The sequence below is a fragment of the Stegodyphus dumicola genome, chromosome 7, assembly GCF_044657685.1.
Source record: "Stegodyphus dumicola isolate Sdum_Otavi_A_Nest chromosome 7, ASM4465768v1".
Classification (NCBI taxonomy): Eukaryota; Metazoa; Arthropoda; class Arachnida; order Araneae; family Eresidae; genus Stegodyphus; species Stegodyphus dumicola.
In genome coordinates this window covers 158922862-158938629 of record NC_140774.1, presented here as the reverse complement: position 1 = coordinate 158938629, position 15768 = coordinate 158922862, and the positions used below count along the sequence as shown (strand labels likewise).

The 15768-nt window shown below is 32.9% G+C and overlaps 1 protein-coding gene across 2 annotated transcripts in view; it reads left to right on the top strand.

Moving 5' to 3' along the window:
• The first annotated feature begins 10411 nt into the window (after positions 1–10411).
• Positions 10412–15768, top strand: part of parvin (beta-parvin) — a 39141-nt gene continuing 33784 nt past the window's right edge. Inside the window, exons 1-2 of one of the 2 annotated variants that reach the window (XM_035366710.2) lie at positions 10412–10630; positions 10967–11056. In XM_035366710.2, coding sequence (XP_035222601.1) covers positions 10519–10630; positions 10967–11056 — 202 coding nt within the window. In that variant the 5' untranslated portion in view covers positions 10412–10518. Of the gene's footprint in view, positions 10678–10966; positions 11057–15768 lie in introns of both variants that reach the window. The other variant, XM_085820981.1, reaches the window with a different exon arrangement.

Below are 15768 nucleotides of genomic sequence, written 5' to 3'. Positions count from 1 at the left end.
GAAACCGATTCCATAGCCTGGAAATAACATTTTGGGAAACTCCTACAGCTTCCGCTACAGAGGATTGCGTTTGACTCGCCTGTAAACGACTGATATGCATCCTGGCTAGAGATTCAACTAAGTCATCAGGCTGAGACATCGTATATACCCTGCTACAAAGCATTTAACGCTTTCTCCTACTACAAAAGGAAGGATGCAGGTCGCTTCTTACTCCTTATCTAATACATATAGTTTTCGACGTCACAGATTCAATTCGATTTTCCCAACTTTGTAAACGTTATAATTTTCCTTTATAATCTGTCCTATTTCCTTTTGTTCAAAAGGTTGTCGATTATATGATTATTTTATATACCGAACACACAATATCCCCTAATTGTTTTGAATAGTAAGTGTGACTGCAAGATGTTACTTCGCAGTAGTAAAGAAACTGAACCTAAAACTCCTTTTCAGATCTATGGAGAAAATGTTTTTCCAAACCTAAGAGTCGCACTTCAAATACTCTTTACTATTTCAATTATCAAATGCTAGCTGTGAACGTTTGTTCAGCAAATTAAAATAAACTTTGACAAATTTACAATCAACGATGGGACAAGATCCCCCTAAGTCTTCTAGCATTTTTAAATGTGGAAAGAGAAAAATTTAAAAGGATCTACTTTGATGAAGTAATTGATAAATTTGCTTCATTTAAGGCAAGAAAAATGTATACATAGTAATTACTTGTATTAATGTATTATTATATTATATTATTATTAATAAATATATCTACTTATCTATAATACATATAAAACGTTTAATTGTTTAAAAATTGTACTTTTTTAAAAACAATTATATAAATATGTAAAATAAATAATACCCTTTACTAATTCTAGATCATCGTATGTCTTCTTTTTTCGCCGACACAGATACATTTCCGAATCCAATGCTAGTATGGTTAGGTAGTGACTATTCTTAATATGTTTTAGAGTATTTTTTTTATCTCAGCTTCATCATTTTATTATTATTTGCATTATTTTCTTATTACAAAGATATTCTATACATTATATTACTGTAAGTGTTTTTTTGGGCGGGGGGCGCCGAAAAGGTATTTTTCTCCGGGCGCCAGTTATGCTCGCTACGCCACTGAAGTTACTAGAGATTTCTCGGAGGCTGTGTGAAAACTATATAAGACCGGATATACCATCTATTCTGAGATGTTGTTTAGTCCAGCATGAATTATGGGTATTGAGATATCTCCGTGACAGCATCGCTATTTAGATGCGCTTGCACTGCTATGTTTAAAGTTCTTAGTAATTTGAAGTTTAATTACTGATTGTGCTCTGCAATACTGTGAAGAGCTGTACGAGAACTTTTGTGGAAAGTTCCAGAACTGTATAGTGTTTCTTGTGGTGAAATAAATTATATCAAGCTATCATCAGTTCTCTGAGCATTCAGTTCATTACGAATCCGTTTCGGTAATCCTCTGCACGTAACATTATCTTTTGAATGAATAACATATTCTATATGGTATTTCTCCCACCCTCTTAGTATGCCTTCTTGGTCAGCACACTCGGCGCCTATCGAGAGATCCGAGGCTCGAGTCCTGGCGAGGGCATTGCTCATTTTTCATGTCTCCTGCTTCGAAATAACTTAATGACTCTACTGCGGTGCCCGAACTGAAAAAAGGTGGTTGCTGATGATTCTGCACCGCCAAGAGTTGGCGATTGGGTCCACTAATCCTCAGTCTCCTTTTGAAAAGGGGGTTATATAAGATATTTCTCCTGCCGTCTTATCATGCCTTCGTAGGGCAATTGTCAGCACGCTCGGCGCGTATCGAAAGGTCCGAAGTTCGAGTCCCGGCGAGGGCGTTTCTCATTTTTCATGTCTTCTGCTTTGAAATAACCTAATGAACCTACAACTCAACACAAGATCCAGAAAATGCACTTATTTGGCAATTTCAGGGAGCAAAATTATCTCATTTAATCTTGAGAACATTTACATATATTTTATAATCATAAATATCTTTTAAATCAATAACAGATTCAACACAATGTCCAGAAAAACATTTCCTTGGCACAATTATTCTAATACAATCCTGAAAATAATTATATACATTATATTATCATAAGCATTGTTGCGCGCGTACGGGTTCATAATAACTTGAATGCATATGGGTCCGATGACAGGTTAGTAAAATTTACTTTTATCAAATAAAACACTTCAAAGTTCTGGAATTTTTCACTGAAATACTCGTACAGGTTTTCACAGTATCACAGAGTACAATCAGTAGTTATACTTCAGTAAATACAACGCAATGCAAAGTGCATCTAAAGCGAAAGCTAACCCGGAGATATCTCAGTACTCCGATCTCGCTGAGCTAACACCTCGCAACAAAAACAACTACTCCAGGTAGTTTCTAGTTCCTAGGTCCACTTTTTATGCTGCGAATATGCTGCGTGCAGTATGCGATATTCGCGGCATGAAATGATAGTACAACGTTTTGCAGCTCTCTGAAGTTGGGTCGCTGAGGGCGCCTCACAGTGTAGATCTCTTACGTGAGCTCTGAAAGAGCTGGATTGGAGGTGGTGATTGAAGGTGTGGTGTGGTGTACTTAATTATGGCAAAGCACACGAGGGCTATCTGCCTAAGGGGAGGGATGCCTTTCGTGGAGGACTTTCTAAGGGAAACTGGCTCGTATGCACGTTACACATGGGGAAAACCACGAAAACACCCATGCAGCCAGCCCGTTCGCGGGGGTGATTGAAGGATGTGACCAACTGTCAAGTGGTCTTCGGGAAGCGTGGTGAATTGGAGGTAGTGATTGAAGGGTGTGACCAATTGTCACGTGGTCTTCGGGAAGCATGGTGAATTGGAGGTAAGTCTTGGAAAGTCCTGAATTGAGAAAATTGAAGCAGAAATACAATTTACAGCATAAAATAATGTACATACTGATAATTTTCATAATTCCAGAGTGCAGAATGCAAAAGCAATTTTAGTAGCTTTTTTCCAGAGAACTGATTTTTAGCTAGACTCGTGCTTCATCGGTGATATGTACAATCTCAAACAAGCAACATATTTAATAGGTTTAATAGGTACAATAACAGAAAGAAATATTGGTGCATTTTCAGAAATATCGGTGCATATTCAAAATGAACAGAAAAATTTGAACTAGATCAAAGGAGTAATGAAGGATGAGCAGGATAATTTCAGTTTAGTGTACAGTTCGCGTATTTAGAGGGTGGTCGGCAGAATTTTAGTTCTCTGATTGGCACAGACGTGGCTGGGAGGCAAAAATTTATATAAAAGTATTTATATACAAGGTAACCAAAAACGTTCTTGCCGTTTCTGATATGACATTAGAAGAGTGAACCCCATTTTGGTTTGTGATTGGCATATAAATGATATTCTGTAAAGAATTATCTACTTCTAATAAAAACACATTATAATAATATATAAAAAAAAACTTTATTAAATATAATTAGTCATAAGAAACCTTACCGCATTCTACAAAACCATAACAGACTTTCTCTAGATCCCAGAAACATTTTTTAACTCATTCTTGTACAATTTAATATCAATGTTGCCAAAATATTAAAAAAATTATACTTTATAAACAAATGCTATCACCCCAACATAAAAATAGTCGCCAAACCTGGCGATGAAGTGGTTAGGATGGGGTTCCGGATATTGAACAATAGTATAAAATCCCATTAAATCGGTACTTCAAACATTCTAGGCCTCCTTATCAAACTTATCGGAAACAAATTTCCACCTGGATTAATCCTCCTAATTTCAAGTTGTTTGGAAAACAAAACTTTTTAAGCTCGTATTAAGAACAAGCTATCTAATATCAGTGTAATGAAAGCAGGTGTCCTTCAGGGCTCGAATTTTTCGCCTTTTCTATTTAACATCTACATAAATGATCTTCTCAGCCACAAAGATGCCATTATCACCTGCTATGCAGACTTAAGCTCCTCTAGGCTATATAGAAGCCTTAATGCAGGCGATAGTGCAATTCTCAGCAAATCCATCAATCCGCAAAGAGCCATCCAAAACCTCCAAGATGCAATAGACTATATCTTCTCATGGTTTAACGCTTGGAAAATTAAAATCAATGAAAGCAAATCCACTACAATATATTTCTAAAAGAACCCTTCCAGAAGACATCTCAACAATATCCCACAATTAATAATATTCCCGGCCCAAATGAAAATGTGTTAAATATTTAGGCGTTTATCTCAATCAAAAACTAACCTTCAAAAACCATATCAAAAATATCTGTAAAAAAGCCAACCAAGCAATAGGCAGTATCTATGCACTCATAGGGAGAAATTCTAAACTTAATCTCGCTACAAAAAGCGTTATTTATCTACAAACTATCCTCCCGATTTTACTGTATGCTTTCCCAGCATAGGCTGCAACTGCAAGAACTCACCGCCAAAAAAATGCAAAGAATTCAAAACAAGGCCATCCGAATAATTACAAATGAACCTTGGTTCGTACAAAACAGCACTCTTCGCAATGACTTAAAATTTAAACCCATGTAATCTGAAATTCTAAAAGCTTCTCATAACGTTTTCACGAAATGTGACAGTCACCCTAAGAATATCATCAAAAAACTAAAATTATGAGTTCACAATTGAACAACGTCACAAGAGGCCCCACACTATTCACCATAATAGTTGGTGGTAATGTATATATTTTCGTTTTCTTCTTATTTAGCCAAGATTTTACTGCATTTTCTTTAGTTATAATTTTACTTATCAAATTACAAAGCGCTATGCACTTTGCTCCTGCCAAAGCAGGTAGACTTTATGTGTAAATAGTTTTTACTCTTGTGAACCGTGTTTCAACTTCCTGCAAATAGTGTTTTTCATCATTTTACTTCATGCCAATTATTGCTTATCAGAAGAATAATTTTTATGAAATATTAAAACTGCCTTACAATACATCCTGCAAGAAATGGCGCCACCTCCAGTCAACTAAAATGCTTTTCATCCCTGCTGATAGATGGCGGCGTCTAAAACCCACATAAAAAAGATCCAAGTTATTCAAACTAAAACCCTTCGTGAAATTATTAATGCACCCTGGTTCATCCCAAATTCATATTTACAGAGATCTTGAAATTGATACTATACAAAATTATATCAAAAAACTTGCAACAATTTTTTTTATTACATTTATTAGCTGATACAGCTGTATCAGCTCTTTGCGATGCTCACCTTTCCAAGAGCAAAACACAAATATCCTTCGGATATTCTAACCTAACATTTTGTTAATTATTTGAAGTACCTACTACCTTACTGATCCAACTTTTTTTCACATTGCTGGTCTATTTTCATTCATTTCATCTTTCTTCGCCGACTGATGGCGGCTAAGTGAAATATCCCATTCTACCATCTTGATTCTTCATATTTTACTTTTGTTGTTCCAGACATTCTTTTATCTGATGCAGAGCAAAAGCGCGCTGTCACTCTCTTTCCATTCGACACAAGAAAATAGATGGCGCCAGACGAGCGCCTCACTTATTCTACGGACTGCAGCACAGGAGCCTTCTTTCGCTAGTAATCTCTGAGTTCTAGCACAGCATGTGCACACTTCCATATTAGTAAGTCCATAAGTACTTCCATATTATTGGATACAACTTATTCGATTCTTCACGCATTTAAAAGTCAAGTATAATATATTGGTAAAGGCCGTTAATGGCCGATTGCCTCTTATACTAAGTGTTACGACATAGGCATAGACCTTCAAACATAACTCACACAGCCAGCCACTGATTGAGATGGACGCATTAAAGGCGCTTTTTCGGAGTTGTTTGCTGTATGATTTTAAAGTGGGCTTGCCAGTCGCCTAATTTACCAGGCCTTTGGGGTAAAGCTCCTTGGGGAGGACACCGTTAACGAACAAACCGCTAGGCAAAGGTGTACTACGGCCAGCTAGATATTGTCTCAAGATACAGTTCGATATGAAAGCACACATTGCAAGAAAGAAAGTACAAGAAAATGTTTATAGATTACTTTCAATCAATGCACATAAAATAAATACTAAAAGCTATAGAATAAACCATGTTTGAACATCGATGAGTACAGGGAAGCATAACAAAGCAAATGAAAACAGAAAATAAAGCATTAAATAAATATTTACAGGTGCAAGACACTTATTTTTACATATATTATCAATATTTTATATTTTATTCAATTATGCGCTGTTTCTAATTTAATACTCATTGTTTGATAAGCAAACAGCAAACATAATAACATTTTCCGAATACGTATCCCGATCTGCTACTACGGATAATCCCTTAGCAGGGAAAAAGTATCACGCTGTCCTCCTAGAAGTACGTCATCGGATGACAACCATAACGTGGGTTACCATAATAAGCTGTTTCTCCCCGTTTTGGCGTTAAGGCTGTTCTCCGAACCTTATGCAGAACTCCTTACGTAAAATTAAACATGCTGCTATATTAAATGAAGTAAAGGGGGAAATTTGACTCATCCTATGCCATTATTTAACCAAAAAAAAATCTGCATTATACAATCGAGTGAAATTGGATCGAGAATGACACAATTCTAGCGCCACCTAGTCTTTGCAAAACTCAGTTTTAGGATGCCAAGGCCCAAGGTCCGTAGAAAGAACAGGTTAGCTCACTTGGGGTAAACAAACGAAAAGCCAGCGACTCGTTCGGCTGTGACGTCACTGAAGTTCACTGTAGCATCTCCTAATAGTAGTTTCGTATTTCTTTTTGAAAATATTTTCTGTTTTTCATCGGAAAAGTAAAAATTTGAATATTTGGAGTCGAAACTTAACTACCTAAAATATTCTTTACTGTGTAGAATAAGTCTTAATTACGAAAAGTTCTCTCAGTAATTTATTGTTTCACCGAAAGTCTTTCAAACTTCCTTACAGAATTTGCTATTCAAGATTCAGCTGTTTATACCGTTACTCATTTTAGCTTCAACAGACTGAAAACCCACATTTCACAAGAACTGGAAAATACGTAGTGATGTTTAAATGTTGCAATAGAAGAAGTTCAAATTAAGAACATTTATTCTATAAAGCTTTACAAATTTGTCCCTAATGTTTGGAATCTAATTTGGCTGAAATTTAAATTTATTTTAATTTGCTAAAGCCTACTTTGAGCAAGGTCCGTAGAAAGAACAGGTTAGCTCACTTAGAGTAAACAAACGAAAAGCCAGCGACTCGTTCGGCTGTGACGTCACTGAAGTTCACTGTAGCATCTCCTAATAGTAGTTTCGTATTTCCTTTTGAAAATATTTTCTGTTTTTCATCGGAAAAGTAAAAATTTGAATATTTGGAGTCGAAACTTAACTACCTAAAATATTGTTTACAGTGTAGAATAAGTTTTAATTACGAAAAGTTACCTCAATAATTTATTGTTTCACCGAAAGTCTTCCAAACTTCCTTACAGAATTTGCTATTCAAGATTCAGCTGTTTATACCGTTACTCATTTTAGCTTCAACAGACTGAAAACCCACATTTCACAAGAACTGGAAAATATGTAGTGTAGTCAGAGCTTAAATTTTGCCGGCTCCGGTACTTTTCAGTTCATGGGATAAATGATAATTTTAGCCGGAGCGCATCGGAGCCCTACATAAGAAGGCTCCGACACTTCTTTTATGTAATTAACGGAACTACAATTTCAGTAGAAATTTAATCTCAAAAATTTTATTTTTAGCAGCAATAAAATTATATTAAAAACCGCTTATTAAATGTTAATTTACCTCTTTACATTTTATTGAATTATTTTAATAAATAATAATCAATTATTAATTAATGGTTAGATAATAATTAATAAATATTAAATGCTAATATTAATTAAGTAATTATTTATTAATTTGATAATAATTAACTATTTAATTTTTAAATGCTAAATGATTTTAATAGTCATTTTATTTATTTCTTTACTCTTGTTCCTCTTTACTAACGGTCTTCCATAGGGTTCCGGCACTTCTAATTTTAGAAATTAAGCCCTGAGTGTAGCGATATAGAAGAAATTCAAATTAAGAATATTTATTCTATAAAGCTGTACACACTTGTCCCTAATGTTTGAAATCTAATTTGGCTGAAATTTAAATTAATTTTTTACTAAAGTCTACTTTCGGTCCAATTGTTTCTGCAGTATTTGTTTCATTTAGAAATCTTAGTTTACTTGTTGCTTTTTTTTTTTTTTTTCAGATGAACTCGCATGAGATTTTCCTGTAATATATGATTAATTTTAATAGATTAAAAAAAAAGAAATTGCATAAAATTATAACTCGCTAGATTCTAAAACTTGTTTGTAATTTCTTGATGTAAAGCAGCAACAAGAAACATAAATAAATGAACTATTCAAGCTATAACTGAAAGGAAGTGTAATACTTAATCAGCAGACTCTTTAAAATCAGCAGCTGCATTATGTAATTCTATATAAAAAGCAAAAATAAAAAATAAAAATTTCCAAAAGTATTCAGATAGAAGATGTTAACTTTTTATATAAAAAATGAGTAAACGATATTAAAAGAATAGTTGCATATCCTCTATTATGTTTTGCTATTAATATTGTATATTTAGAATTTTATCTTTTAGGTTTCTATATTTATTTCACTTACGTATTGTTTAATTTATAAAAATAATAACGAAATGAAACATGTAGTCATTTTCTGGATTGTCATCCTCATTTTTTATTTCAGAGAAGTAAATCCTAGATATTAATAGGTGGTGTGTGTGATTATGGCAAAGTCTCGAAGGCTATGCGCTTGAAGGGAGGGATGCCTTCGGGGAGGTCTTTCTAAGGGAAACTGGCTCGTATACTCGTTACACATGGGGAAAAACCACGAAAACGACCATGCAGCCAGCCCGTTCGCGGGATTCGGACCGAACTACCAGTGTTTAACGACTTTACCGCTCGGCCGCTGGTGGGCAGATATTAAGAGGACTGAATGTTGTATGTGTTTGTTTTGGTATCAAAAAAGAAATATGTTTATATAATAACTTAAATATTACATTTCATTTAGCATATTCAGTTTAACAATTAAAAAGGGTGGATGTTTATTTAATATGATGACCTGTGTACAATATCCCCACAGACATAATGATTACATACGTAGATACTAGCAAAATATAATTCTGCAGGTAAATTTATATAATTAAATGCAAAAGTCAAAATTGGTACTAAATTTTAAACACTACATTCAACAAAATCTTAGTAAATATGGATCTTAATTTTATAAATGAAATTTTGTATGAAATATATCATGGTGCACTGTATGGTAATGGGATGCAAATTTTAAAACAATAATAAATAAAATATTTGCTTAAGTTATATTATTCATTCATAATACAAATCATAACAAATTATAAGTACAGATAGAAAATGAAATTTTATATTTTACAAGAATTTTAGCATATTTGTTTTTTAAACGTTTCTATATTCTTAAATCATACATTTCCTAAATTTTGATTGCATTTAAATGCATGCTGTGAATTACTCTGTTTTCAAATAATATGAAAGAAAAAGCCTTAATAATTAGAAAATTAATATTGCTGAAGGAACTGCTTTACTATCTTTGCAAAATTACTGTAACTAAATTATCCAGAACTGATAGCCTTAAGTATAATAATACAACTTAATTTGCTCGCCAAATGAATTGTGGACTTCTAAAATGTTGCTTTCTGTACTCTGCGGTGTTGTTAGTCCTTCTTATTGCTTACATGTACCCCGTGTATTAATGATATTGTATTTCTGACATGTACCATATTAACAGTACAATAGGCTCAAATTCTAAGTAATTGACAAGGTCCATTAGCTGAACACTGGTGATTTGACTTCAATTCCTGGAGAAAAGGCTGGTTGCATGGCCAGTTTTCCATGTGTAAAACGAGTTAATTAATGCAGTGAGCTACATACACATAATTTAAAACTATTTAAGCATATTTATATGCATCTGTCACAATTCACAACAATATTCAAAACCGTTGGCATTTAAATACACATAATAAAATGCATAGAAGTTTCTATATATATTAATGAATAAATTAATTTAAGTAACCCGAAAATTCAAAATAACTTGCATCAAATCAAAAAACACTATAAGTTTCTATACCTATGAAATAATACAATTTGCTGATTATTTTTTTATTTTGCCTGCATTATTGGTGCATAATGCAATCGCGCAGTGCGTACCAACCATTATACTACATAAATTTAATTATATTTGAGAGGGAAAAAAAAAAGAAAGAAAAGAAAAAACCGAATGAGTTTCCACAGTCGCGCACAAGCTTACATTCAGCTTAAATCAATGCAAAAATCTATGTTGATCTGAGGAGAGAAAACTTCAGTGACGTCACAGCCAATAGACAGCGAGAACGCATTTTCGTTTGTTTACCCCAAGTGAGCTAACCTGTTCTTTCTACGGACCTTGGCCAAGGCCAACTTGTACTGAGGATGCGAGACCGGAAAACTTCCGGTGAGTGTTCAGTGGGCGAACAGACGATTTCTTCAGGGAGTTGGATTAAGCTGGGAACTTTAATTTTTACTCATGGCTTTACCTCGTCCGAAGTCCCCACGACCTGTCACACCTCAGAAGAAAAAAGATGAATCTTTTTTCGAGTACCTAGGAACACTTGGCCGAAGGAAAAAGATTAAGGAAGGTATAAAATGATTTTAAACAAACTGCAGCTGTCTCCACTGTGTTTAGGTTAGGAGTGGCTCTTTTTCATTCTCCTAACCATATATGGATGTGTTACTATTATAGTGCCTCAAATGTTTCTTCATAAATATTGTATTTACAAAAATTGGTTCTCTCTTAATTTTTAATTATTTCTTTCTTTTTGTTTTTAAGAAAATTCATTGTTTATACATCGCGAAATTAACTATGACATTTTCGAAAATTCTTTCTAAGTATGTTATCCAAAGTTTGCATCAGTTTTAGTTTTGTGGATCATTTCTCATTTTACATGTTAAATAAATTTTTTATAATGCTTTAGTTAATGAACTTACTGCTGAAGGTAAAAATGCCATTGATTCACCCGGGAGCCCAGCACTGCCGGACCTTTTACCTCAGGATTATATTTTGGGTATGTAAAATTTTAAAACGTTTGAGATTCATATGCTTTGAATGTTTGGAAAATTGTCAATCGTATTTGCAGCCTATTTTAGTAGTCATTTATTTTTTTTGAGCCATTTTGCATGGTTCTGATTGGGAGAAAACATTAAGAAAAGTTTATAATAATAAAATTTTTAAATATATTTTTGTGTTATTTATGAACTTTTTGAAAAATCAACTTTATCTAACTTTTAGTTATAATTTTATTTCAATTATGTTTGCTGCTGTTTTAGGGATAAATTAATTTTTATATTTGTAAAAATTGTTCACAATGATTAGCTGCCATTTTCTGTAAAGTAATGATATTGATGTTAAAGCATTGAATTTGCTTTATTTTTCTTTACATCTTTAATTCTGTGGTATAAATTATGAATTTCATATAACAGTAATCTATGTATATATAAATTAGTATCTCTCTGTCTATGTATATTATATCTTATTGCCTTTCCCTCTATATATAGATAAAATTATTATCTATAGTAATCTATATCTATGTCATATAACAGTATCTGTTAATGTTAACACATTTAGTTTTACAAAAAATATAATTTCATGGTTATTTAAACATGGGGAGTCTAAAAATAAAAATTTCACTTGAGCAAAAGGTTGCGATGACAAAAATTGTTTATAAAGTTGTTTAGCTAAAGGTGTTTCTAAAGTTATAGTAAATATTTTTATAAATGAATTTTAAAATGTCACTGGTTGATGCAAAAGGCTTTAGTATTTTAATTATGCAGTTTTGGAGAAAATTTAGTTTTTGCTCATTGATTTGGAATTTTGCTTAATTACTAAGGAGAACAAATTAAAAAATATACATTTGTAACTTCTCATAAACATGTAATTCTAACTAATAATAAATAATTACCTATATATGTTTTAATTTTTATTAGATGAGCTTACTGCATATTCAGAAGAAAATTATATACTTGACCCAAATTTTAATTAACTAAATTAGAACTCTTGATCATGAATCCTTGATGGTTGATCTTTACATTATGGTAACTTGGTGTTTTTTTGGCGAAAATTTGGCGACCAACTCTCCTACAGCAACCCACTATTTTTTTTTTCCCGCCGCCATTTTGTCTTCACGAAGTAAAGACATGTTTCTTTTCTTTTTATCTACTGAACACTTCTTCCAACAATCTACTAGCCGAATTACACTTATGCTAGAAATTTTATCTAACAGAACTGCTTAATCATGACAAATATTCACTGCAAAATTGGAAAAAAGTGCACAATACCATACTCCTTACGCGTTTTTCAAAATAACACATACACATAAACCATGTACATGCCGACTTATTTTTACTTAAAAAAACATCCCAGAATTGCACAAAAATGGCATTGTGCACACTCTTCACTATATATATGTACACTGCTTTTTTCTCATAAATTAGAAAAATTTCACAAAAATACATGACAATTTTCTCAATCTTTAAACCCGGTAAAAAGAACATATATGAAATTACCTGAAAGCGAAAAAGTATTTACCCTTTCCAAATATGAACATTTCCACATATAAAATAAATAAAATATCCAAAAACTTTTACCTCTAAATCATCTATTACATTATACACGTCACCAACGAATTCATACCGCAACCATTACAAATACTTAGTGTCAGATATTTAAATTATTTCCATGCATGTTTACTTCAACTGAAACGTATACCAAATTCCTACAAACATAAAATTCACAAAATAACTATCATTTAATTAAAATATAATTAAATTCAAAAACACTACTTAAAATATAAATGAGCACATACATTAAATTAATAAAAATTACCTTACAATCCTAATTACTTTAAACTAAATCATTGCTAATAACAATTTTCCCAATAATACCAAATTCTAATTCAGAAGTCAAACAACAAAAATCAGCGTTAATTTACAAAATTTTCACAGGACTAGTTTCGATGGTTTTACCGAACCATCATCTTCAGCTGCAAAACCGCAAATGAACAAGATAGGAAATAATGTTTAGATAAGATAAGAAAGCCTGGACAAGAATAAGCAAGTGGCGCCATCTGTTGGCGAAACCAGAACTAAAACATAATTTCTCTAAAAGCCGAAAGCAAATTTGGATTGGAATTAGGATCGTTAACTAGAACAGAAAGATTTTTATGAATGTGAAATGCCTCTAGAAAATCCAGTTCTCCAATGGAAGATGTTTTTTGAATAATTTTGGCAGCAGAAAAATTGAAAGTGTGATTTTCGGACCAACAATGTTGAGCAACAGAAGACTTCTGTGTTTCCTTTTTTCTAACATGTGCCTCATGTTCTTTGACGCGAAATTTTAAGGCTCTCTTAGTTTGGCCAATGTAAATTAAACTACACTGGCAAGGAATCCTATAAATACCCCAGGAATTCATATCCGGAATGGGGTCCTTGAGTATAGAAGTCCGAATTTTATTGATGGGAGAATAAACAACCCGAAAGTTAAATTTCTGCAAAATATGTGCAACTTTATAGCTAATTGATGGAAAGAAGGGAATGACAACAGAATTTTTATAATCTCCTAAATTAAGAGTGTGGCTTTTAGTGTGTTGAGATGAGAATTTTTTAACTGCTTGATTAATAATGTTGGGTGAAAAGCCCCTGTCAATAGCTATTGCTTTTAAATAATTTAGTTCTTCATCAAGGGCTAGTTTGGAGGAGCAAACTTGAAGAACACGGAAAACATAGGAATAAAATGAAGCTAACTTTTGTTTAGTCGGATGACATGATTTAAAGTGTGGTGGAAGGCAAACCGATGAAGGTTTACGGTAAACTGTAGTACTGAAGTTGGATGTGTTACGTGTGACCAGAATGTCGAGAAACGGAAGAGAATTGCAAGTCTCAAGTTCAAAAGTGAACTGAATAGCAGGATCAGTAGAATTCATTGTTGAAAGAACTCTATTTAAATTTAAATAGAGTTTAGAACAATGCATAAAAATAATATCCTCAAATAATTAAAAATACTAACTTACCTAATCTTCTTCTGAATCTTGATTACGTGTCCGATAAACTTTTCTTTAGTTACGGCCATGGGATCCAAAAATTCACGAACACTGTTTCACACAACACAGAATAAACCAAATACAAAATTTCCAGATTTTTTCCCGATTTCCCCCCTTTTCCGATTCAAGAACCGTAATTCGTCCATTAATATCACATGACATATCCCATGATCTCTCATTTCCCTCGCACAAAATAATGCGTAATCGGAACTGAGTACTGCTCACATTATTACCAAAGTCCCAGGTAGTAACCTTTATCGCCTCCAATATGTCTCCAAACTACCAGTTACCATATTGTAAAGATCAATGCACTTGATCTTCATATGTAACTTTTAGAAAGAAGGAATTTTTTATAGAAGTGCATTTCTATAAGAAAAGAGAACAAAATTTACTTGCAATACAAATCATGCAAATAAATAGTTTAAATCAGTGAAAGTTGGCAAGTACGAAAAATGGGGGGGGGGACTGCTTTAAATGTTTATTATTAGATAAACTTTTTTTTTCCCGATATGCCATATGCCTTCTTTGTTAAATGTCGGTATTAATATTTTTATTGATTCAACAGTGTATCGATTTCTCATGTTCAGACATTGAAAGTATGATTCAAATGTTATACTTTATTTGTTGTTGAGTATACCAGTGACTAATTTCAATATAAGAATATCAAAACAAATTTTTCAAAAGTTGAATAATAATAATATATAATAATAAAACACATATTACAATAACACTGTATAACAACTTAAATGAAAATAATTATAACATAATGACACACACAATTGCAATAATATCCCATATAGTCTAACTATTGATTTGGCAAGATACATATGTGACAACTACTACTTTTCAGAAATTTTCCATATGGTAACCGTAAATTGACAACTCTTACTTTACCGTGCTTGCCTGGAAATATCTCAACAGTTCTAGCAACCAACCATTTTGTTGGTGGAAGATTCTCATCTTTTATAAGTACAACAGTTCCAACTTTAATATTATTTTTATTAAACTGCCACTTTGATTTTTGATGTAAATTACTGAGATAAACTTTTCGCCACAACTGCCAAATTTTTTTAACGTAATTAGTTAATTTTTACCACTTGGAAAGTCTGTTTTCAGGAATATCTGTTAAATTAGGCTTGGGTATAGAGGTGATTTCTCCGCCAATCAAAAAGTGTCCGGGGGACAAAACTCTGTAATCATTAGGATCGGAAGACATAGGAGAAAGAGCATGTGAATTCAAAAACCCTTCGATTTGTATCACAGTTGTTAAAAACTCCTCTATACTTAAATTAGTATTTCCCACGACACGTTTGAAATGGTATTTGAATGATTTTACACCAGCTTCCCAAAGACCACCAAAATTGGGAGCCTTCGGAGGGATGAACTTCCAGTCAACACCTTCGGAAGATAAATATCCTGCAAGAAGTTCATCAGGAGAATTCACCATATTAAATAATCTCTTTAACTTTGCTGCTGCACCTACAAATGTTTGTGCGTTATACGTAAAAAGTTTTTTAGATTTGCCTGTTCGAGAAAAAAATCTTTTAAGACAAGAAATAAAAGTTTCTGTTGTTAGATCTGTTACAATTTCCAAATGAATTGCACGGGTTGCAAGGCAAACAAATTCGGCATGTTAAATACGTACTTACGCTGGTTTTTGTATTTCACAAGAAAGGGTCCAC